The 24,975-nt window shown below is 54.6% G+C and overlaps 2 protein-coding genes across 12 annotated transcripts in view; one reads left to right on the forward strand and one right to left on the reverse strand.

Annotated features, from left to right (window-relative positions):
* SGSM1 (small G protein signaling modulator 1) overlaps positions 1-24,776 on the reverse strand; it is a 40,038-nt gene extending 15,262 nt beyond the window's left edge. For 2 of the 11 annotated variants that reach the window (XM_080559252.1, XM_080559244.1), the window contains exons 1-15: positions 24,665-24,776; positions 24,539-24,582; positions 15,165-15,240; positions 8,548-8,710; positions 7,569-7,721; positions 6,989-7,056; positions 6,319-6,464; positions 5,721-5,852; positions 5,439-5,563; positions 4,339-4,401; positions 3,604-3,671; positions 3,002-3,165; positions 2,675-2,804; positions 1,412-1,591; positions 284-422 (exon numbers count right to left, since the gene is read on the reverse strand). In XM_080559252.1, the coding sequence (XP_080415378.1) occupies positions 284-422; positions 1,412-1,591; positions 2,675-2,804; positions 3,002-3,165; positions 3,604-3,671; positions 4,339-4,401; positions 5,439-5,563; positions 5,721-5,852; positions 6,319-6,464; positions 6,989-7,056; positions 7,569-7,721; positions 8,548-8,710; positions 15,165-15,240; positions 24,539-24,582; positions 24,665-24,683 (1,670 nt within the window). In that variant the 5' untranslated portion in view covers positions 24,684-24,776. Of the gene's footprint in view, positions 1-283; positions 423-1,411; positions 1,592-2,674; positions 2,805-3,001; positions 3,166-3,603; positions 3,672-4,338; positions 4,402-5,438; positions 5,564-5,720; positions 5,853-6,318; positions 6,465-6,988; positions 7,057-7,568; positions 7,722-8,547; positions 8,711-15,164; positions 15,241-15,615; positions 23,841-23,861; positions 23,991-24,538; positions 24,583-24,664 lie in introns of those variants that run through there. The other 9 variants (XM_080559246.1, XM_080559245.1, XM_080559248.1 and 6 more) reach the window with 8 other exon arrangements.
* LOC308179313 (uncharacterized protein C12orf76 homolog) overlaps positions 1-24,975 on the forward strand; it is a 63,646-nt gene that overhangs the window by 24,071 nt on the left and 14,600 nt on the right. The window lies entirely within an intron of this gene.

The following is a 24,975-nucleotide window of genomic DNA, read 5'->3' on the forward strand; positions in this document are numbered from 1 at the left end:
CACAAGCGTACCACAAGACTTCTGCTCAGCTTGGGAGCAGCAATTCTCGCTGTCAGGACACAGAACAGCTGAGATGTCCCAGACAAGGAGACAAGCCTCACTTCAGCCTGGACATGTCCCCTGGCACATGTAAATGGTCCCTGAACACCGGCGAGGCTGGAGACACCATTGTGCCATAGCTGTTCTGGTTTGGCCATCCACCCAACTCAGCTGGGCTCTCAGCTGCAGGCCTGTTTTATCTCACCCGCATTTCTCAAAGCAAGCAGCAGTGGAGCTGTCCTACCTTTCATGGCTGCAGCCGTTGGACGGCCCGCCATCAGAGGAGCCGCTCTGAGAGCAGGAGGAGCAGGAGGACTTGCGGGTGTTGGGTTGCCACATGGGAGGCAGGCCAGCACCCTGCGCGTCCATCAGGTCCTGGGGCACTGTAAGAGGGCAGAGAGGAGCATCAGCCACTGCTCCCCACTCAGGTGGGCCGCAGGAGATGGACAGAGGAGAGTTTTGATCAGCAAACGCAGCATCCCACACTCTTTCCAAGGAGACTCCAGCAACCAGGTAGGACCCAACACCAGTTGATCACAGCACCAGCACTGATGAGTTAAGAAGGAAAGGTAACAGAGCATTGATGGGAGAGCATAAAAATCATCTGCTAATTAACTGCAGTGCCTTCCGCAAGCTAATCTTAAATCACTGAGTGCTGACTGAGGCGGAAAACAAACACCCAATCCAGAAAGACTTGAGACAAGGGGCTGCAACAGACTGTCACAAAACTAATTAAAAATGTGATTGTCCCAGGAAGAGTAGATCACTGAAAAGGAAAACCCCCCATGTCTCAGACACTAGGATCTCATCCAAGCTTCAGGGAAAGATGAGAACATCCAAATCACAAGACAGGACAGACTTTGATGAAGAGGTTGAGAGGGACAGCAGGAGCAAGCAGCAGTTCTTGTTGTCATTTGCTAAATCCCTGCTTAAACTCAGAAGTGCTATTTGCAATGGCCTCAGACCCTGCTCAGGTACCACCCTGCAAACTGGCCAGATGCAGGCGCACTGCACGGTGAGCCCCGAGCCTGGCTGCTGTCCTGACTTGGCTCTGCCCTTCGGTCTGGGGCCTCTCTAGGAAAAGGCCGACATGATGAAGGTGAAATGTGGGATGCAGACAATGATTAACGAAGAAAAATCCTGTTTGGTCCTGCTTGGAAATTAAATCAGATCTCACTACCCCTACCTGCTTGTGAGATTGAGTAACTTTGATACTGGTAAGAAAAATGCTGAAGTGTTCTCATTAAGAGCCCCTTCCCTTTCCCTCATACCGAGCAGGTGCTGATGGGTCAGTGGCAGACACCTCTGCAGGAATTGTCAAGTGACAACAAAGGCAAGCACGTGTACCAGACACAAATGACAGCTGCATTACACTGATGCTGAGTGGCCCCCAGAGCCACAAGCCGGGGGTGGGATGTGGTGGAGAGATTCGGAGACCGTTTGTGGATCACCACCGTCCTGCCTGCAGCCGGAGTCCTTGCAGTCTTCCTTCTCCCAGCAGTGATGGAGATCACAGACGCAAGGAATGGGTGAAAATTACCATTAATGGTAACTAGAGACACAAAGACGGGACAGGGGCACAAATGAATGGGGGAAGGAAGAATCCGTAGAGAAGAACGAACCGATGCAGTTCCACCCCCCTTTGGGAAAATCTATAGAAACTGCACAGACTTCGATGACGCCAGCTGAAGAGATTGCAGCAATTCATTTAACAGAAAATTTGGCCCCCAGCACAGAATTTTAAGGGGTAGATCAAAAGGAAGCTACGGTAAGGAGCATCTCCCCTCAGCTATTTTGGCCTCAATCAGATTTTTATCTGACTCACTGGGTTGTGTTAGTCACCTAAAGGCAGAGAGAACCAAGTATAATCTTTAGTGATGCTATGGAGGAGTCACAGGAGATATAATTGTCCCCCTCCTAGCCTCAAAAGTATAGGAACACGCTTTTGATCAAATTTCATAGCTTTTTAAAAGCACGCCATGAGTTTTCTATTACACTCTTGGTTTGCCCCTTTACAAAGCCATCTACAATGTTTCCAGAGGTCAAAAAAGTGTTCTTGGTGTCCCACAGAAGAACAAAGACAAATGTGCAGGCACTTCAGCCAAGTACGTTGCTCTGATCATTCACAACTGGACATCAAGAGAGATTTCTGGTTTGGTGAATCCAGTGGCATTGTCTCCCTGCCCTGAGTGTTAGGGGGTGAAAATATGTGGGTCAAACCTGGTAACAGACAGCGAGGGCTCCTGCTACCTGCCCTTTGTGCTGCAGAGCAACGCTGACAGGCTCTAGTTGGATTTAATACAGAACCTGCTGCGTTGGCCTGCTGATAGCAAGAGGAAGAATACCAAGGAACATGACCAAAGGGAAGCTTGCTACTGAAATAATGTGCAACATTTTTTTTCCAACCACACAGGCACTCAAGGCCTGTTCTGCGGCTGCAGAAATGAAGTTTTCAATGGCAAGCGAAAGGTAAAAAACATACGATGTTTAGTAAAAGGCAGTATTGTTATAGCAAAGCCTGTTTCTGTGGAACCACTCCCAGGCACCATTTGCAGTGTGCCCATCAGTGCCGTGTCCCCGGTCACTCACACACCCGGTAACAGCCACCTGAAACGGTCTCTGCCAACGCACTTACCGAATTCAGACTGCGTCCCTGGGTAGATTATTCTGAAAACATAATCTGTGGCTTCGTCATCTTCCTTGTCGGATGCAGACTCGGAGGAGCCCTGGGGACTTCGCTTCCTCAGCTTGGGAAACACCTTCCCCTGGTGAACAAAACCTGCTCTTCACAACGCCGCCCCACCAAAGCCCTGCCCAGCAAGAGCACGTGCTTTGTCAGCCTGCACGACGTCTGCACATTCCCCGTGCTGGAGCAGGCCTTTGGATTAAGGCTTTGATTACAAAGCGAAGACAAAGCCCTATTTATGCACACGGTGTGATTTGCCCCCTCCGTGGCGCCTACCTTTCCCCGTTGTGACCAGAGGGGTGGGTCCAGCTGCCCATGGGGCAGGAGGCCGTTCTCCAGGCAGGACAGGAACTGCAGCAAGTGCCCTCCTTTGGGGAACCGCAGCGGAGGCCTCTGGATCCCATCCTGGCTCACCAAGACAACCGTTCCACCGCTGTCTACTATTAGCAACAGTGACAGCAGAGAGAAGACACACACACATCAATGAGGGAAACGTTACCAGACAAAGATGCAGAGGGCAGGCAAAAGGCTTAGGGAATTGTTTTTCTGGCATGCTAAACAGATTTTCTTCCTTGTTTGGATTCTTTCCTAAGTCCATTTTGAGTCTAGGGCCCTGGAGAAAGCGTGCCTGGTGAATCACACCCTTGAAACCACAGAGCACTGCTCCACAGGGAGCCCTCTGCAGCCAACACCACAGCCAGGAGCTGGTTTAAAGGATTTCCTAGATGCAGTTACATAGCAGTGACCACCCAGAGCTCAGGAAATCCACCCTAGAGCTCAATCCAAACATCCCATCCCCATCTGGGCACAGCCCAGAGATCCAACGATGCCAGCGTCAGGGTGGTGACACCCTCCAGCAGCCCCCACTCTGGCCTTACCTTGCTGGTGGCAGTGCAAATAGACGATCTCCTCCAGGCGAATAGTCATGGCATAGTCCCAGTACACGCTGGAACAGAGAGAGGAAGTCCTGAAGTTCTGGGGTGCACCAGGCTCTGCTTCTCTTCACATCAGCTCCAGATCCTGCCTCCAGCTATCCTGACACCAAGGGAAGCTGCGGAAAGGCTGAAGCCCCAGCAGCAATATGATTCCCACAAGGCCAGCCACAGCAGTGACAGCATCCCTCCAGAACCGGTTACTGTCCCTTCTACTTCAGCTCCTTCAGGGCAAGTCCAGTCCAGGGCACTGCAGCACGCAGTACTTAAAGCTGAGAACAGATCTGGTTTGCACTGCTTCTGTTCTGGGACTGCACTCCCTCAGCACAGACACCGCCAGACGGCCGAGCAAATCAGTGAAGTGCTGGGAGAGATGCTGGTCAGGCTGGGACTGAGGGTGACAGACCCCAGGAGGGATCTGGGGTTCACCCCAGGAGACATGAGGCCTCGCCCAGGGTTTCATTTCTGCAGAGAGCCTAGCTAGAGGACTGCTCTATGAGGGCGTCAGCATTTAACACCATCCTATTTCTTTCCAACAAAGCAAATTTCCAGTTTCTGAGCAGCACATCTGCCACTTTACAAAAATAGTGCTTAAAATGAAGGCATTACAAAATGGCTCATAAAGCCAGTTAAAGATGGGAAGGGGTGCACAAAACTCACTCCCTGTAGGCTCATACTTACTTTGTCATCCGACTCCTCTCTTCCTTGGTCACATCTTGACACTGGGAAGTTTTAGAGCTTAGGCTGATGCCCAAGTCAAGAACTCAGAAAAGTAGTGTTGAGATGAGAATAGCATTTTAGGGGGAGAGTACGAGGCATAATGGAATGGCCCAGGAGCCAAGAAGAGAGGGGAAGTGAAAAGAACACAGGTAAACAAAACCCAAAAAAACTAAAATTGAGAATAAGCAAAACTGACAGCAAGTTTTGTTGAAGAAGATCTTTACCGTAGGCCAAAGGAGTGGTGTGCTAAATGTTCCAGTTTTCCTGGACTATTTGCTGATGGACAGGGATTTTATTTGCTTTGTTTTTTCCCCTCAGGCAAATTAGGACCTGGCATGACTCAGTACTTTGTTAAAAGGATTGCAGCTGTGGAGAGAAATGCCAGCAGCCCATAAGGCAACCCCAGACAAAGGGGCACGGCAAAACACCCTGCTGGATACACGTCTCCTAAGCAAACTTCAGTCCCATTGGAGGAATCAACTCCAAGAACTCTGTTAAGTTGGAGGGACTTTGATCACTTGCACATAGGACCAGCTGCAGACTGCGCTGAGATAGCGCTACGAAGTGGAACCCACTGTGTCACTGAGGTGGTGGTGTCTGGGAACTACTCATGTCCTCTCTCTGCAGACATCCTTCCCCTATTTATAAGCTCCTCACTTTCCCAGCTTAACCATAATAACAATGTAATACTAATGACAAACCTAGCAGCACTGTTCCACCTGTAGAGAGGGCAATCCCCTGAGGAGATCACTCGGTGCAATAAATCACACCACTTTGCACCTTTCAGAACAAGCACCCTCTCCAGTTCCCTTGCTGACCTCTTCCAGCAGAGATGGCTACACCACAGCATCTCCCACCAGCTGCTGCAGCCCCCCTCTCCCACCACCACACACCGCCTCCCCTCTCCCTTCCTCTGATACAAACTCAGGGACAGCTGCTCGGCTCTGTAGCGTCAATGGGAAAGCTCGCTGAAGGCACTGGATGCCAGATACCACCTCCGAACCCACGGGAATGTTTGCCTCCCCTCTGCCCTGCGTGAGCATGTACTGGGAGCCAGTCACCTCTTCTCATAGTCCAGATCCCCCACGGAGCCATTCATCAGCTGGTTGGGAGTCCACTTCAGCGCCATGATGTCGGCAGTCTGGTGAAGGGACAGGTATCCCGGGATCGCCTCCATGTCGTCTCGCTTTAGGAAATAAAGGTGAGGAGAGAGTGAGCTGGTGAGAGCAGCCTGGAAGACATCAGAAGCAAGCAGCACCACCTTCTGCTACCCAGCGCTGATGCATGCCCCACAGCACAGTCCTGGACCAGAACGCAGCCCAGATCTCCCAGCAGGTACTTACTGGCTGCACCAGGACATTGTTTTTGCCATACAGGAGCGTGGCCCGGGAATTCTGGTGCAGCGACTCCACGTAGTCCCTGGCAGACAGCGATGGCCGGTCATCCATACTGCCGCTTGAATGCCTTTTCTGAATCTGGAAGAGATCCACCTACAAACGTGAGATGAGCATGGACACCTCCTGCTTTCTAAAAGCATCACTTCAAAGCTCATTTCCTCCTCACATATACTTCAGAAACTCAGTACTAGAAACCTCTTCCTTTGTGCCCTCTAAGAGGATCCCTGGCTCTGGCCAAGCTTGATTCTGTACTTACAGAAGCCCCAAGAGTGTGCTTCGTTTGCAGTAAACTGTGCAGACTTCAGCTGCCTTCGCTTTTAGTCCATACATGCTGTTCCTAAACAGCAGAGACCCTTTAGTGATGCGGTGCCGCATTGGCCCAGCACACTCACAGTCTCCATGCCCATGTTCCCAGCACTTCTGGCTTGAAGACGTGAAGTATCCTCACTTTTCTACCTGCTCTTACCCGAGGGCTTCACAGCCCTTTTCAAACAAGGGGAGCTTCGGACCCCGGTGAGCGCTGCAAGGAGATGCCCCCACTCACACAGAGCGCCGGGCGCTTGGTGGGCGAGTCCTGCCGGCAGTGCGAGCTGTGGATCCGGTGCCTCTGAACCAGCTCGTCGGCTGAGGGGTCTGTCCAGAAGTGGTCGGCTGTCTTCATCTTGGTGTACTCCAGTGCACAGGGACCCACTGCACAGAGAAGACAGACACAAGGAACTCGTCAGTGTTATTCCAATGAGTATGGCCAGCTCTCAGATCCCACAGCCCAGCGTCCCAGAGCAGGGGCGGTGGGACTGCAGGCAGCAAGCACCAGGCTCGGCACACATTGCTGCACCATGTAACAGCAGCAAAGAACTCAGAAGCAGTCTGCTGGCCCTGGCAGCGAGCAAATAACCCAGCACCTGCAGAGCCCTGCGTTACAGCACTGTACTGCTCTCCAGGGCCAGGTGTCAGCCCTGGTTTGTACCTGTCAGCGTTACTGAAGCCTGTGCAGGAAAAGGAACCCCCTGGGCTCAGCCTTGCAGTTTCCCATCTCTACTCACTGCTCAGCAGCTGGGCATCATCTGTCCTTTAGGAGTGCCCCACAGATTTACCTGTCCAGGGCTATTAAGTTTTCTGAAGCTCTTACTAAAAACAATTGAATTGGGATCACAGGACTGTGAGCACATGTTTGGAAAGCAAGCTATTAAAGCAGGATAAGATGAAAGCGTTACCCAATAAAGATGCGAGAATTGGTCCATCCACAGGATCCATCAGGAGAGCTTCTTTCTCGTAGTACTTACTAGAAGAGATTAAAAGAACAGAATGCTGTAGCATTTCAGCCCCCTGGATCCAGAACTGCAAAATGATAGAGGTTGTTGTCTGAAGCCATTGTAATGCCCTTCTCTGTCTGTATCCTTCTGTGACAGTGAGAGACCACGGAGCCTGTTACAGGCTGTTCCTGCTAGCATCAAAAGTCCTGGGGGGTTGATGCCCTCGTGCAGCACACTGCAAGCATCACCATCTCCTGTAAAAGCTTTCCCGGGGCTGGGCATGACACCTCCCCAGGACAGGACACCTCAGCATGCAGTTCCCGGAAGACAAGGACAAGTTGGTCCTCAACAACTCAGCCATCAGCAGAGCAAGCATGGCCTGTCCTTATTTTAGGGAGTGTACAGGGACTGCCAGGAGCAGCGTATCAGCTCTGCACCACTTGGACACAGCTCAAGCAGCAATACTCCCAGCACCCCTGGAAGGGGCAGATGCTGGAAGTGAGTTGTGAGGGGAAAACGGTTGGGTTGTGCCAGCACTCACCTGCTGTTCTCTACTAAGTAATGCACGATTTTATCCAAGACCTTTTCAAAGAGCGCTGTGCGGATCCAGAGGTGTTTGATGGCCTGAGGAGACAGGTTGGGCAGCTTCGGCATCTTGCGCACGTTCTCTGGGATGCTCTGAACTTGATTTCGTCTTTAGAGGTAAAAGGCAAAAGACAACATCATCGCTGGCTCATCACTGGGCACTGCAGGAGCGCAGGCCCAGAGTACTCGTGGCACCTGGTGGGGCACAGGGCCAGGCTTTCACTGGTGCTGGCTGTGGCGTCTGGGGGATGCCCCAGGAACCATGGGGACAGGGCTCTAGAGACTGCTCCCTTCATCTATCCCATCCTCTATTCCAGAACGCCCACACCCGCATTTGAAAACTGACTTCACTAAATCTGTTTCCAATTGTAAAGGCACCCTAGAGGAAAGCCTCTACCTCAGCAGTCCTCAAACCCACACACCTTTTCCACTGGTGCCTGAAGACTGAATTTCATAAGCAGAGCAGCTTATCTCGGGACAACTTAAAGATTTCTGCCCCCAGGTAGCTGCTCCATCCGTCTCCCTGTTTCTTGTCCATGGATGAGTAAGCCACACTTAAGCGGAAGCTGAATTACTGCAGGTTACAGCCCTACACATTGAAGCAAACCAGATTTGGTTCCAGTTGGCTTAGCGCACTGGTCCATAAACTGTGACAGCTCAGGAGCAAATTTGTGCGGCTCTCCCTACAGCGTAAGACAAGGGGCAGAGGAAGAAAACTTGTCTGCTCTAGCTTAAACCACAACTGCAACTCACAGTTGCAGAGAAGCAACCGGTTCACTCAAGATACTAAAAGCCCAACAGAGGACTCTGCTCTTCTGGAAGAGCAAATCCTCCTATACGTGCTTGGACATTCAATCCACAGCAACACCCAAACGACACACTTCCACACCAAAATGCAAGTGACCCGTAGGACTATAGCCGTGCTGGTGCTTTACGCATTCTCGATGAGCTGCTCCAGGTCCTGCACCTTCTTGCAAAGCTCCTCTGCCAGAGGAAAGCTCTTGCCCACCTTCATGAACAGAGCCGCTATCTTGTTGCTGCGCAGGAACCCTGCCGCCCTCCGCTTCAAGCCGTACAAGACACAGGCTTCCACAGCAGCTGCAACAAAGCAAAGGCGTTACTGAAGTGGCAGGAGAACTTGCAGCTGGGCTGCTCTCATGTCACCGCTGCCTGTGCTCCTGCTGCATCCATGACCTTACTCTACAGCAAAAACGTTTCCCAAGAGAAATCAACGTCATGTTCTGTTTCTGCCTAAGCAGACAGAATGTTAAGGTACCCAGATGTTATTTGACCCAAAGCAGCACAGTTTATGCCTGTAGAGCTATCGGTTCTGCTGACTGTACAGAGATATTATTTCAGTTCTGCAAAAATGAAAAATTGACGTTGGCAAAGTTCAGCTAGTCTGGTCAAAAGGACTAGTTTGCTGCAAGTAAGCATGAACTGTGAGCGTGCTAAAATACAAGTACTTCCAAAGAAAGTTAGCTTGTGCCTGCTACAGTAGATCCAGTAAATCACTTGAGAGGGACTAGGCAGACAGGCTAACTCCTCTTGGACTTGCTTTGTGTGACCAACTGCCTAAGGAGATCTCACAGACCGGTGATGAAATGGGACGCACAGCTTGCAAAGCAGAGGTGGTACTTCTGTACCTCCAGCAGCGATCAGCCTGCACTGACGTGCCAAGCTAGCAGCCTGGATTAGGATTCTTTGGAGCACGTTGTTCATTCATAAAGCAGCAGGAGGAAGGACCTGAACCTCTACGCTCGCAGCCCTTTATTCCAAAAATGTCAAGATCCAGCTCTGCTACATAATACGCTGAATGCAAACAAATCAATGCTACCACCGGGAGATCTCAGCAGCGGGGTCATATCCTGCTACAGGTCCGTGCCAGCACCGCCACTGGTAGTGGAGCAGTGATTTTCTCAGCAGAGCAGAGCCCAGCTCACGGTGCGGCAGTAATCACACGGCTCACGAACTGCCAAGAGCCTGTCCGTGCAGAGTCACGCAGGTTAAGCCTGTGGGAGTAAACACCTCCGTGGTTTAACCACGCCGAGCTCAGCGCCGCTGCTCTGCACAGAAATGCAGCTGGCTGCGCTTCCCTGGCTAAATGCATCTGAAAGCGCTTTGGGTACCTGCTGTGTCTGCGGGGCCAGAGGTCACGGCCAAACCTGGGACAGCACAGGGGCGTGCAGTGCCACAGAAGTGCCACAGAAGGGGGCAGCCCTGCAAGCAACTTGCCAGGTCCAGGGCCCTCTGCGAGCTCTGCACGAGTCCCGCTCCTGCCTCCAGCCTCGGGCTGGCTGCCTGCAGCCGGTGCTCAGCGGTGAGGTCCCCACGCGAAGCTTCCTCCACACCCCGCAGCGGGCTCTGCTGAGAGGCAGCCTTGGGCACTCCCCAGGCACAGGGGAGAGGGGAGCCTGGGGAGCCCGGGGCAGGCACCGCACGGGGAGGTGCCTGCACGTACAGGCTGCGCCGGCAGGCTGCTTGCCGGAGTCCCCTGGGATGGCTCAGGATGGATGGCTAGTGTCAAACACAGACGTATTAAACAGGCCGATCAAAGCACTGGAAAATTACACGGGGCACGCAGTTCCACAGGCGATTGATCGGGGTCTGCCAAGAAGCTTTCTGGCACGCCAGCACCCTCCTCGCCCAGGAGCGCAGCGCCGCAGAGCCGCGCCGAGCCTCCCCGCAGCAGCCCGGCAGATGCTGCTGAGCCTCTCGCTCGGAAAGGCATCTTCTCCTACAGCTGAACAACTCAGTGGAGACATTTAAAAAGACATTTCATGCAGGCCCATACACATCAGCTCCCTGGGCTGCGAGATGCTCTTATTATCTCTGCCCTGTTTAGCACCGTGCCCGAGTTCACCGCGGAGCGGGCAGGGCGGGCGCGCAGCATCGGGTCTCCGAGGAGCTGCAGGAGACATCCTGTGCTCACAGCGCCAAAGCAACACGTCTGAGCCAGCCGAGTCCTGCTCGCCCAGAACCAGCCACTCAGAGATGCTAGATGGGTACCTGGTTTTCCAACAAAGCCCTGCGCAAACCCTCCTGAAGCCTAGAGATGCTGCACGTAGCGCGGCCCACGCGTGGACGGGACTTCCCACCTGTCCCAGAGGCGTAGCCCCCAGCTTTGGTTTTGCAGCATAAGGCTATGCTGACACACAGCTGAACAAGCAAATCAGAGCAGCACCTCCAAAACCTGGGGAGAAATCCTCCCTCTCCCCCGAGGCTGAGCCGAGGGCGAGGTCTCTGCAGAGCCACGCTGCCCACGGCAGCTCTCTGCCTCGCTGGGCAGTGCCACCCCCCTTCTCCCATTTGTGTTTTCCAGGATCTCCCCATTCTCAGGCAGCTGTTTCCAGCCCTCCGTGCAATGTCCACAGCAGACGCCAGCCTGGCCAGGCTCTGACACTCACCCCGTGCAGCTGGGTGCCACGGCTGCTGGACACGGGCAAAGAGCACTCCAGCCCTGCCAAGCCACCAGCTGCCAAATCCGCTCTGCTGCCCATCACCGACTTACCGAGGACCAGTTTTCTGCCAGCTGCACGTGGTAACAGGAGGGCTGCAAGGCAACAAGCCCGCAAAGCCCCTCCGTGCCTCGCACCCACGCTGGTACAGCAGAGAAAAGTCAGGCCAGAAGCCCAGGGCAGGCGGGCCAGGGTCTCCCTGCCCCTGCTGCCCAGCAAGGTGCCAGAGTGAACCAGGCGCCCCTCTGCCAGCCCCCGGGGTGCCATATGAGGACAAGGCAGGAGGCAGCAGCCCCGGACACAAGCAGGGGCAGTGAGAAGCCACCAGGCAAGGGCCAGCAGCCCAGGCTGCCCGGCAGCCCCTGGGACAGAGCCCGCTTGGCACCACGAGCCTGATGTGTGGTCAGTTCTGCTCTCAATTTCCAGCAAGCGAGAAGAGCACTCATGCTTGCCCAGGAAACCCGGCGGATTGCTCTGCCCACGTCACGGCCAATGCAACACAGGCTGCTGCCAGCTAGGGAGCAGCACCCAGGAGAAAACCCGGAGAGAAGAACGGCCTCCCAGCAGGCTCCAGCAGGATGGAGCAGCCATCAGCACCTGCCCTCAACGCCCTATCCCAAACCTCTCCAAAGATTACTCCTGCTGGCAAAGCTACACACAAACGCACTCTACATAGGAAGAACTCTCTCTGTGCTCTCCCAAGGTCTCAGAAGCATGAGCACACAAACTAAGAGCACCTTGTCCACGCTAAATCCAGGGGAAATGGTGCATTCCTTTTTAACCTTATGATTTTTTGAGCCCAGTGCATCATTTACTTACTGCCAGCACTGCAGACGGACACTCTGCCCACCCCTAAAGGCGGGACCGATAGCAGGGAGCACGTGGCGCGGGGGCTCTGTCCAGCTGCAACCAGGCAAGGTGGGAGTTTTATTTCTCAGCAAGAGACTAAAGAGGTTTCTGAGATCCTAAGCACGCTCTGGCCTGGCACTAATGCAACCTTAGCGCTGACGCAGACGAACAGTCCCGGGCACAGGCAGGCCCCCAGCCCTGCCGAGGGCGCTCCGTCAGCCTCCCAGGGCAGGGCGAACGTGACAGATGCCAGCTCGCGTTTGTCTGCTTCCAGCCCTTCCCTCGTGGGCAAATCGGAGCAGCTGGGGGCAGCTGCCCTTTCCTGCCAGCCCACTGGTTTCATCGGAAGGGGTTTGCGCTACGCTGGCCACGCAGAGCAGCAGGAGGATGAGGAGGGCTCGGCGAGGAAGGCAGCTCTCCCCAGAGAAAAGGGCAGCTCTGCCTAGCCAGAGCCAGGCTCGCAGCACGCTCTGCTTGTCAGCAGAAGAGGTTATTTATAAGCTCACCCGGCGCGCAGGGAGCTGCAGCACTCAGGAAGGTGCACATACCATCCAAATTAGAGAGCAGCAGCAGCAGCCTAGGTGTAGAGACCAGAAGCCAGTGAAAGAGCAGTGGCATCATTAAGAAGCCAGAAGGAACCAACAAGTCCTTCGTGCCTGGATGCCTCAGCTCTGTGTCGCAGCAAGCTATAAATAATTCCGGGCTGCGAAGCCTCGTGCTGTACAGAAAAGCAGAGAATGAGTCACACCTTGAAGCCTGTTCTGCTCTTTCGATGCCGTTCAGTCGACAGTGCACCATGGCACACAGGCCTGAAACAAGCGCCTGCACGTATTTCATCCAGGAGCCTTGGAAAAAAGGAGGAAGGCGGCCTCTCTGCTCTCCAAAGCAGAAAGGGAGTCCTCACGGCTCCCTTCTTTCTCTTCCGTGCATGTGTCTGTGGATGCTCCAGCCTTACTCAGTGGCAACAGCACTACACGAGTCTTATCGGAGCAACTCCTCCAAAAGCTAGCTGTCATCGCTTCTGTCATTTTCCTCCCAGCCTCCAAATTAGCAAGCTGCCCTTCAGCTATTTGTAAATGGAGGAGGGCTGCTCCCCCTCCGCACGCTGCCTGCGGCATTTGCTCAGCGGCAGCCACATGGCCCCAGCGCGGGCGTGCTGGAAGCGCAGCTGACTGCGGCTCAGCAAACATCTCTGCGGGGAGGCGACAGCCACAGCAAGCAGAGCAGGCGCCCAACGGGCACAGGCTGCCCCCCCCTCACCTGCAGCCAGGGCTCGTGGTGCTGGTGCTGAGCGGCGGTTTCAGCTCCCTCGGCATCCTTTGAAGCGGAGGTGTTTGTCCTGCGTGAGAGCCGTGGGGAGGAGCGGAATCTCTACCTGGGAAATGGCCAGAACTCAGCGGACCCCGAGCAAGCCGGTCTGCCCCTCAAAGTGGTGCCGCGCAGGAAGGGGCTGGAGCAGACACCTCGAAACGTCCCCTCCGGCCCCAGGTGACCTGACGCCAGGGCACAGCCAGCCTCCCTCCCCTAACACCGCTTCTCTTCCAAAAGCAGGAAGGGTTTGTGAGCAGCCCTGAGCCCGCAGGCAGGGGGAACCCTCCCTGCTCTGTCTCCCTGCTGTCTCCCAGAGCCAGCACCCACCGCCCGGGCAGCTGCCAGCGAGGAGACGAGGCAGGTGGAGGGCAGCAGGCGCCCTGCCAAAGCACACCCTCGAGCTGTGGGTGAGTGGGTAAACACTCGACGCTGACAGGGCTGCTGGTGCCCGATTAATGCTGCCTCTGCGTGTGCTTGAAGCCCCCCCACCTGGCCCCTTCCCCATCCTACCTGCACCTCCCAGAGGCTGAGAGGTTTCCTCACCCGCACCCAGCACAGAGGGGCTGGTTCCCGGCCCGCGGCTCCCTGGGCCACAACAAACTCACCCAGCTGATAGCCTGAGGTGCTCCCCCCGTTATCAGCACAGACTAATTAGTGTCTGCATAGGTCTGGGACTCCTCCACGCCCCCCCCAGCCACCAGCCAGGTTTCTCCACTTCTGAGAACTCTGTGCCCGAACACCCGATGGTGCTCGAGGAGCTGCTTCACCTGGGGCACTAACCGTGTCCGAGGCACCTTCCGCTCGGAAGGGTGAACGAAGTTACACAGAAGGGCCAGAACACCAGAAACAACCTAATTTTGCCACCCCGATCGCAAAGTCTCCCCTGATGATGAGCGGTGATCCGATCAGAAGCCAAAGCCCTGTTTTCTTCCGTCAGAGGAGACGGGGAGCTGACGCACTGGGCCATTAGCACAGCTCTGTGGCTTGGTCCAGCCCCAAGAAACCTTCTCGGGAGCAGAGCAGCTGCTGGGAGGGCTCCGGGCACCACCGCCAAGCCATGGGCACCACCACCAAGCCAGCTCACAGCCGTGTGGCGGCACCGGCGCTGCTCCGGGGGAGCTGGGGGCTGTGCTCCCTGCTGAGCTCTGCAGAGGACAGCACACACCAAGCCCCGCGGCCAGGAACAGCTCACGGCACCAGGAGCAAGGCTGCTCTCCTGCTCCCACCTTCTCCGAGGCACCGAGACCCCTGCCTGCCCTCAGCGTCTCCGCTCCACAGCCCCCTGCGCGGAGTCGACCCGGCATGTACTGCTGGCAAAAGGCAGCCGCTCTTCAGGGAGGTTTTGAAGCAAAGGCTTTGCCAAGACTTCGACGAATTAATTCTGAAACGCTTCCACATTTACAAAATCGTCACACCAGTAGAGGGGAAAAAAAAAAAAAGGTGGGAAAAGCAGGTGAAGTGAAAAGCACAGCTGCCAGAAAACAAGACCCAAAGCAGCACAGTGTCAGAGCAGGTCTTCCACAAACCCCGTTAAGGTGCTTTAACAGCCCCTACCCTCCCTGTTCCTGCATTCAGACAGACTGAAGCCTCCTTTCCATAAACTCCTACTCCACAACAGCAAAGGAACATTTGGACTTTACAGACTTTCTGTTGAATTGATTTTCAAGGGGCATAAAAAGTGAGATTATTTCTAATATTTCTCAAGTGACTGTATGCACTGCCAGCATCCTTCTGACACGCGTCGATCTGTTTTGAGCACAGAGTGAAGGCCTCAGGGATCCAGACTGCTGCCAGGCCTGTGGCACCAGCCACCTCCCCACCGAGGACATCCCCGGGAGCAGGCACAGCGCAGCCAGGCCATGAGGCAGGAGACCCCGCGCGAGGAGGGTGCTGCAGCCCCAGGTGACGCCGGCATCCCGCCGCCGGAGACTCACCGCAGAAGGAGATGATGTGGCTGCTGTCCTCATGCACGAACTTCCTCGTCACCGCCTCCTCCATGATCTGCTTCACCTGTCGAACAGAGGTCCAGTTAGAGCAACTGGGAGATTTCGCCCCCAGACCAGAGGGAGGAGACCCGTGGCGTGTGCCCGCACGGGGAGGAGGCACGGGGCTGGGCAGGGACCAGGCCACCAGCACGGCTGTAAGGAACCCTCCTTGGCTCCTGACTTCTCTGACCGCCTCCAACAGCACACGAGGTCTCGCGGAGAGTCACTGCGTCTTTGCTTGCCACCCATCACAGGCTATTCCAAAAAGTCAGGTAACGACAAAAGGGTGCTTTGGTTTTTGAGGAACTTCAAAGTAGGAAAACAACGAGCAGAGACTCAGCTGCAGGCACCAAGCATTGTTTAGATCAAAGGCATCTAAATAAGGGTAACCAAACCTCACTTGTAACGCTTTCATAGGATCCTGTTCTTTCATTGTGTGGGGCTTTGACAAATTTCGTTAGGAACACAGCTGCTCGAAATGACCGACAACTGTGGCAGTGCCAAAGCCATCGCCTGGCACCGAGCGTGACCAGGAACGCGACCTGCGTGGCAATAGAAAAGAAAATAAAGGGTAACCCACATAAATTAGGAGCGTGAGACAGGAGGGAGGTCAGACCTGCCAGGGAAGCGGGCTGCTGCGCCTCCTACAGCCGGCCTTATCCCGTTCAGAGCTGCGGTGACTGCCATCCCCAGCCATCGCCCTCCCTAACCCTGCTGAAATCAGCAAAAGCCCAGCTGAATGCTTGGTCCTGAAACGTTCCGTTCCTAACAGTTCTTCCTTTTAAACACCGAGCTACCAGCATGCCCAGATCTCATCTTCCACTGCCCCTCAAACATCCTGCTTTTCACTCTTTGGTTTCAGAAAACGCAGGGGAAAGGGCTCACAGCGCAGAGACGTGGGCGTAAGAGAGGCTCTGCTTACCAAGATGTTCTCTGTAAAGGCACAGAAAAGAGGAAAAAAAACAGCAGGGCAAGACCTGGCCAAGCAAACCTTGCATGTATGAGACCTTTAATGGAATTGTTTGGGGAACTGAACTCCTTTAGCAGATATAATCAAGGTCAGTTATGCACAACTGATGGCTCAATAAAGGAAGCCTTTTTATGAATATGGATTAAGAAAAAAGTCCTATCTAAAGCCAGAAGCGTCTGTCCGCATGTCAAGCCAACAGGTCAGCTCCCCGTGCTGCTCTGCGCCGATGTGCTGGGCAACAAACAGAGCTGCTGCTGAGCCCAGGAGGGAGCAGGACCGGCGGTGACTTCAGCTGCGTCCCCGGCTGCTCCGGTGAGCTGGCAGTGAGTCAGGGGCTCGCCGCAGGGGATGGAACCGAGATGTGGACGGCGAATGTTTATGGAGCATTTAAACCTGGGGGGGATGCCTCTGTGTGCGCAGGGAGGCTGGGAAGAGCGGGGCCGGGATGCTGAGGCAGTAACAGCACAGCACAAATGCTCCTGGCACGCCGCGGGGAAGCGGCTCAGGCACCTGCATGCCACAGCACCGGGAGCTCACCGGGCACGGCACGTGGCTCCCAGCTCCTCCCAGCAGCCGAAGGGATGCGGCTGATCCCTTCAGCATGGGGCCGAGCTGCTAACCACATCGGATATTGTTTAAAAAGTCTCAAATAATAACAACAACAACAAAAAGAGTGGGGATTTTTAAACCCCAGCTAGGTCATCAGTTCTCTGGATCTGAAATTCCTTCATTGTGACCAGGAGCCATCAGGGGAACTTAGCCTCCCTGCGGATCGTCCAAAAGCGTAAATCAAGGATCTGTATTTTAAACTAAAAAAAAAAAAAAACAACAAAAAAACACAAGCACTTGGGAATCAACACACACAGTTTGTTACCAGCTTGTGATTAACATTAGGAGCAGAATCAAATTAAAGCAGGATATCCAAATATTTGTCGGCCACCTTTCGCGCGAGCCGCCGCCTCGCTGCCCTGGTACCGCGCTGCAATCACAGCCCCGTGAGGGTCCTCTGGGGCAGGGACCATCTGTCTGCAAAGCAACCAGCGCGGCCGGACTCCAGCTCTGGCCGGGCGTCTTGGCGCGAGCACGGCACAAACAACCTGCGCTTGAAAGGCCCGAAAAATACCCTTCCAAGAGATGCAGCTTAGTGGAAAATTACCCATTAAAGGAAAAAAAAAACCAAAACCAACAACATTGTATTGACTGAGGTTATCACCCTCAACAACATAAAGATATTTAAAGAAAGTGGGAAGGGCACTGCAACAAGGGCACCCACCTGACGTGAAGGGACGGAGCGGAACGAGAGCAGCCATACGATAAACACGAAGCCCCGACAGCTGGGGGCTGGACAGAGAGGTGGGGTCTCGTAAAGACCACACAACGACGCTACGTTTGCCCCGAAGCGGACACGGCTGGCACCCCGAGGGCAGCCCAGCAGGACGCTGCCCCACCCCAGAGAACCCCCAAATCCTGCCCTTCTCCCTGCGGCTGTTGCCTGCCGATGCCGAAGCGCTCTCCTGCTGAGACCTTGGGGATCGCAAGCCCCCAGCAGCGACCCTCCACCAGGCTCCCACGTCCTCCCCTGGCAGCGGAGCGCGCCCGCGGTGCTGCCAGGCTGCAGGGCGCCAGCTCGCCCGGGCTTGGCTCGCACCCCAGGGAGGACCGGGGCTGCCTCTGAGCAGGCTGCATCCCGGCATTTTCATGCTAATTCTCGCATTGTAGCCAGAACAATCCCAGCAAACGAAGCTGCCCACTCTCCGTCTAAAGGCAGACGATGGAAAAATGAGATATTTACTCTCCTTTTATTAGAAAGGAAATTAAAACAGCGGCTAGTAATTTAGCTGTAGGTAAACTCCAGAGGAACGCTGTGAAGCGCTCCTCGAGAACAAAACGCCCTTCCCAGCACAGCCACGAGCCCGGGAGAGGCGATCCCCTGCCCCGGGAGCGGGGCACAGGCACCCCACAGCGAGGCGGCCACGCAAACCCAACGGCATCACTCCCAGCCCCAGAGGTCGCAGAAGGCAGCCAGGCTCCACAGTCCTGCCCGAACCGCTGACTTGCGGCACGTCCGCGAGCCCTTCTTTGCTACCCAGCCACGAATTACCAGGCAAATGGTATTTGGTCCTCCTCGTCCCATCCCCAAAACGGGACCCAAAAGCCCAGGACGCTGAGAGAAGCGCTGGGCCCGCGGGGACCAGAGGTGTCTCTGCTACAAAATTCCCAGGGTTATGCTGCACCCCAAAGGCGAATTCTCCCCGTGCCCGTACGCAGCCTCAGATGGAGCAAGCCAAATACGACAGCAGTTAAAACAACCACCAAGGTGCAGAGACCAGGAGCGAGCCACGAACCCTGGCTTTCATCAGCCCAAGGCACTCTTTGCTCATAACCCCGTCTTTTTACCCGGCTGGATTTTTCCAGGGAAGCCACTCTACAGCCCATCCTACAGATTATTCAGTAACGTTAACAGTCACAATTTCCCCTGCCGTGCTTTTTGCAAAGACTTTCACTGCTTATCGAGGCGCTTCTGGTGAAGCAGGCTATCTCCCGTATGTTTGTCCATGCTCGTAACTCTTACTGTTTGCTGTAAGCCAGATGCAAACAGACTGCAAAAAAAAAAAAAATCATACCAGCAGCTCCTCTCTTCCAAGAACTTGTTTCATCTGCTCTTCTACCTGTTCAAGCAAATAGGAAGCCAAGAAAACCTCACGTTGATGATACAGCCTTTAAACCTGGTTTGCTTTTGCGTGTTCACGTTTCAAATATTTTTATGAGCTTGCATCTTATCGCAGACTAAGTTCTGCTTTCATTATGCATTTGGAAGTTACTGGCAGCACTGAAAACTCCCATTTTACCCGTTAGTTTTGATGCAACAAGTCCACGTGGGAAATCCTTGACATAATCCGAGCATTTCTTTAATTGCTTCTCTGAATCAAGGTCTCTTTCCAAGAACAGGCTCTGGTTAAGCTCTGCAGCAGACAGTTTCCCGTACACTGTGCAAGACCTGTCCATGCGGTGCTGCGCTATTATCACTTCTCAGGTATTATAAAATGCTAAGGGAGCACTTAGCGAAACAGACGCAATATTAACACAATCACAGGCATGCTTGTGCTTGCAAGGACAAACAGTTCGCTTGCGTTGCAGCTCAGCCAGCCCCACGGCCGGGCTTTGCCACCGGGTCACCCAGCTAGGATTTCCCAGCAGAGCGCGGCTGATTTCTGTCTCCGGCTCTTAGGTTGGTTTGTACCAAAGGCGGCTCAGCGTGCAAGGCAAAGCAGGTGAAGAACCCCCTGTTCGGCTCTAGGACACGGAAATACTATATAAAACCCCACGTCTTTGTGCACTGTCAACCTGGTGTCCATCAAAATCCCTGCGGGGCAAAGCGCGCTGGGGGTGGCAGACAGAAAAATGGCACTGGCTGTGCTGCAGCTAAAAAGCTGCTCTACAGCAGAACTTTCCAGTCCAGTACCTCTCACAAACTAGATTCATCTTCTCATTTGAAAATGAAATGTCTGCCTACTGACAGTCTTGTTGCTTCTGCAGACAAAGACACAACACCCTCGTTTTAGCAGGCTTCTTTCTAAAACTCACATTGTCAAACTCAGTGCTGCAAGATACATTTTCCTATCTCTTCAGCCCCAAGCATCCCCATTATTCCGAAAGCAGGTGCCAGACAGACTTTTCCAGCACCATCACAGGTTGCTGCCCAGCTCTGCCACTTATTTGTCTAAGACTCTACAAGCTGCCTCCTAAATAACTGCGATTAACGTGCTCCCATCAGCTAAAACAACGCCCGTCGCAGAGCACACGCGCTATTTCTGCCCAGAGGCTCCAGGGGCTCTCGCCAGCCACCCGGTGGCCCAGGGGACTGCTCCTGGTGTGCTCGGCAGACACGCAGCCGGTCAGCTCCTGCCCCACGGCAGCTGGCCGTGCAGTGGGCCATCGCCGTGTGGTGCACAGCCCCGGGGTGCACAGCCCCGTGCTCCACTAACGCCTCCCTCCATCACCATTACGCACACCGGCACTAAAAGCTCTTCGGCAGCTCCGTATCCTTGCTGCCACAGAGACATCGATTGCAACCCTACTGGCTGAGACCTCTGGCTTCTCTAAAAGTCGCGTTTAATTATTTATCATCGCCTACTAACCCAGGCACGAGGCGTGCCGCAGCTGGGGCAGCATCCCCGTGACGGGCGGCCTCCAGGCCAGCCGTGCACAGCCACCTCGCGTCCTCCCCGGCAGGAGCCGGCCGAGCCTGGCCGGGCGCTGAGCAGGAAGAAGGTACGGATGCACACGAGTAAAACACCAGAACGCTCCGACAGTTTGCTGGAAAGAAATCACAAAGACATTAAACGGAAGGGTGCATACTACCACACCGTATCCTGGGGGAAACGGGAACGATCCCAGTGATTTGTACTCGCAGACGGCATTTTGCACCGGGCTCTCTTCAACTTTTGGCGTCAACTTTTGGCCAGAAACCCGTATGTGCAACACTAATTTAAGACAGCTCAAGATCACGCTATAGCCATTTCTATTCCTGTTGTGCTTGTCAAATGCAAATTTCCACGCCATCTGTTGGCACTGCTGCTACCGCTATTTGCGACGCGCTCAGTACGGACACCACAACATTTCGGGGAAAAACTTTATAGTCATTTCTCCGTTTTCAGTGCCTGACCTTGAAGCTTTACCCCGTGGTTTTGTTCCGCGCCCATCGCCCCACAAAGCCCCTGGTTTCTGAGTTACACTGACAAGGGTTTGGGATTCGCAGGGTGGAACCTGAGGACCCCAGGTGGGCCTTGCAGGCCCGGCCTGCGCTGAAGTCGTGGCTCTGCGTGAAGGTATTTCTACAGCAACCGCCAGGATGCCATGAAGAGGAGAGGATGACATTTTGGCAGCGCAGAGAGGCTGGGGGGGGAGGAAGGAGCCTTCCCCAGAACACCGAGCTCGCCTCCCCGAACACGGCAGATGAAGGGAGAAGGAAAGCAGCGTGAGACTTGTACTGGGTACGAGAGCGCTAGCCAGGGGTTTTGGAGGATGAGACACGAGCGCTTTTATCTTCAAAAGGAGAGAAAATGGCCCCCAGTGATTAGTAATGCTTTTTTTCTGAGGAGATCAATGCAGGCAATCAAGAAATGCTGCATTAAAGCCTTCTGTTTACTTTTGATATAGGAACATTTGAAAAAGGCTGACCGGGGTGCTCGAGAGCCGTCAGAAGGTCCCTCTGCAAACAGGGACTTTCATTACAAAGCTGCTGCTTATCATCCTCATCTTCATCTCACCTGAACAGTTTTGACAGCTACACAAAGCCTTGGTTTTTCAATTCGGCCCTGAGAACATATAAAGCTATCAACATGAATTTTTTCAAATCCTAATAACGATAAATTAATTTCCAGTCTTCCACCAATCCAGAACGAAGTAGCTCGCGTGTTAAAAAAAATAAATCTAAGAACAGGCAGCAAAATGTTGCATACATGCACATCAGCGACTTGCTATTAAAAGACTCAACGCTACTTGCTGAGTGGCAAGTTAAATAAAAACTAAGTTTTCACAGAGGAATAAGCAAGACAACTGTTTACTTTCATATTCCATTCAGCTTTTCGTGCCACTAATTTTCCAGGCACGGCATAAACAGCCTGTATTTCACGGGTAACACCTGCTTCCCCACCTATTCTCGTATGCAGTGCAATTAACCTGGAGGTACGCAGAAGACTCTACCAGAAGACTCTCATAAAAGACTTAAAAATGAAACTTCTTTTTTAAAAAAAGGTGGGGTGGAGGATGGGTTGCAAGAAGAAGAATATTTTTTAGCTGAAAATCCAACCTTCTTTTAACCTGGGATATTTCAGGGTCTGGATTTTTAAGCAAGCCTCATTCCATCTGATAAGGGCTCTAAAAAAAAAAAAAAAAGAGAGATTTGGTTATGTTTCTTTTCCTGTATAACAAGGAACAGGATTCCTCAGAAAATCATACTGCCACTTCTTCCCTTACAGTCTGCTGACAAATAGTCAATTTTGCAGCTTTCAAGATTTGATATATTACAAACACATGGACCAAAAAAAAAAAAAATGACAACAACAGAGACAGCCCAACACATTTCAATCTACAGATCTACTGCAGAGCAGGTCTTCTTAAAAATAAAAATGCGTTAACCATGGCAACAACGAAATACTGAAGTCCATTTGCTCATTGTGGTACTTTGGACAGTTTCCATCTACTGTTTATCTATCTCTCCTAATCAGACCTTGTCTACACAGTATTTTTATGCCTTCAGCTATTGCACTAGGACGACAGATGTGGTATGGCTTCCCCAGTACGATCTATAGACATTCCTAGATCCAGTGGAGCTCACCTACATGCGAGAACCCCACGAGACCACAAAAAGCCACAGCTGAGGCCCTGCATAAAGGTATGGTCTAATGGAATGAGAACATGGAGTTCTGTGAAAGGTGAAAATTCCAGGGGTGGAAAGAAATAAAAAGGAGCTTTCTGCTGCTGGCCCTTTCTCCTCCTGCTTCAAAGCCTGCACAAGCTCCTGACTTAACCTGCAGTCAGTCTAGAAGAGGGGGGAAAAAAAGAATAAGCAAAATAGGCCTTTTGAGCAGGGAACTGGCAACAGAATGCCCCATCAACTCTCAGTTTCAGGGGTGTCACTAAATAATTACCTGCATAACTTACAGGATCGTGTTTCTCTCTTTTTTTTTTTTTTTTTTTTAAATCCTAACAGAGCGCAGAGCGTGGGTCTGACATGGAATCCACGCACCTGTGTAGCTGTGTGCAAACAGCCCCATCCTGCTGGGCCAAGGACACCGTCAGCAGGCACCGAGCTAGGAGAAACCTCATGGCGAGCGCAGCCACCCGCTGCCTGCGTGGGCAAAGAACCACCAGCACACAGACATCCCGAGGCAGAGCCCAGGGCGACGGGACTGCCAGAGAAACATCTCTGCTCTGCATCAGCGCTGCCCTTGCTAAAGGGCTGCTGAAGAGGAATTAGCCTGTGTCAAACGCTGATGTCATGAAACCACAGCACATGGGCTGGTGGCATTTTATCAGGGCAGAAAGGCTTTTCCCATACCCTACCTCACTCCTTCACCTTCACCTGCATTCACCACCCCCCTGCACAGTACGGTTATTCTACAAAAACCCAGCAGACAGCTTCCCCGTGTTATCAGAAGGGCACGCCACAACCCTCGGCTCTCCTCCTCCAGGCACAAGCTGCGCTCTCTTCAAGCACACAGCCCTGCAGAAAGAGCAGAGAGAGAGAGAGAGAGAGAAGTCCAGGACCGACTGCCGGTGCGGAAGATGCCCGTGTACATGACAGCCTGCAGAGGCCCCAGCAGCCTCCGGAAGGAAGCTCCCGTCCACCGGCCAAGCTGTTTAACTGGCACGCCGACGGGCAATCCTCAGCTCCGCTCCTGCAGCGGCAGCCGAAGCGCAGTCTGCTGTTTTGTCTCCCCCCGCTCAGGAGGAGTCGCAGACAGACGACAATAATGAGATGTCAGCTTTATCTACAACGCCAAATAAATGCCATACCTCTTCTCTGGTTTAATAGCCGTTGTCAAGGCAACAAGTAGCATTCCTCGCCACCACACCCGGCGCAGGATTAAAGGTGTGGAAGTGGTCTGGATGGACGGGCAAACACCGTGCCGTCAGCCTCCCCCAGCCCACCAGCCGGAGGTCTTGCTCACCCAGCTCAGGGCTGCGTTTCCAGCAGGGACATTCCGCTTTCTCGTGCCCATAAAGCACATATCAAGATGCTCATAGGACCAGAAACAAAACGCCGCGCATCACACCCTCCAAAATCCCAGCCGGCCGACCTGCGGGGGCAGAGCACAGGCAGGAGATGCTCCCGGTGATCCGGGGCTGCAGCACAGGGCATGGCGAGCCCGGGTTCCCCTGCAGCGGGTCCCAGCAGGTCGGGGCGGCCCTGCAGGCCCCCCTGTCACCCCTGCAGCCACGCACGACGTGGCAGCGCCGCGGGGCTCCCAGCTCGGTGCCGGGATGCGCTGCCGGCTCCCTGCCTTAACGCCAGAGCCATTGCAACGCCGAGCCCTGCGCTGACAGAGCCGGAGGCAGCTCGGCACAGCTCACGGCACAGCTCACAGCACGCACCAACACCGGGCTGAAGACGCCTGGCCAGGAACCAGACCCACGCCACCCCCGCTTCGCGCTGGGCGAGCCCACACGTGGGCACGTTCCCCGTCTTCTCGCCGTCCACGCAGGGCCCTCGGGCCGCCTCGGCTCCATGGCAGGGCCCGTCCCAGCCCGGCTTCGGCGGGCCGACCCCCGGGGGTCCCCTTCCCCCCCGCGGGACAGGGACCCTCGGGCTTTCGGCGCCCCGTCGGGCCGGGCCCCCGGCACCCACCTCCTTCTTGACGGTGCGCAGCAGCCGCTGCCGGGTCTCGGCCTCTGTGGGGAGAAGGGGGAGAGCCCCGTTAGCGCAGCCCCGCTAGTGCGGCCCGCGCCCCCCCGGCCCGCTGCCCGCCCCTACCCGCCGGGGCCGCCGCCATGGCCGCGCTCCTCCGCCCCGCTCCGCTCCGCTCGGCCCGGCCCGCAGCGCCCGCAGAGTGGCGGCGGGGCCGGGCCGGGCCGCACCGCACCGCCCAGCCGCGCCCGCCGGGGTGGGGCCGCCGCCGCCGCCGCCAATCCGCGAGCGGCACCGGGCGCCGGGCACCGGCAGCTCGGTGGGGCCGCAAGCGAGCCCGGCCCCTCAGTGGGGCGGCCCCCGGCCCCTCAGCCGCGGCGCCGCCGGGCTCTGTCCCCTCAGCGGGGCACAGCCGGGCTCATCCCCTCCGTGGGGTG

The sequence above is a fragment of the Anser brachyrhynchus genome (assembly GCF_964034855.1).
Source record: "Anser brachyrhynchus genome assembly, chromosome: 17".
Lineage (NCBI taxonomy): Eukaryota > Metazoa > Chordata > Aves > Anseriformes > Anatidae > Anser > Anser brachyrhynchus.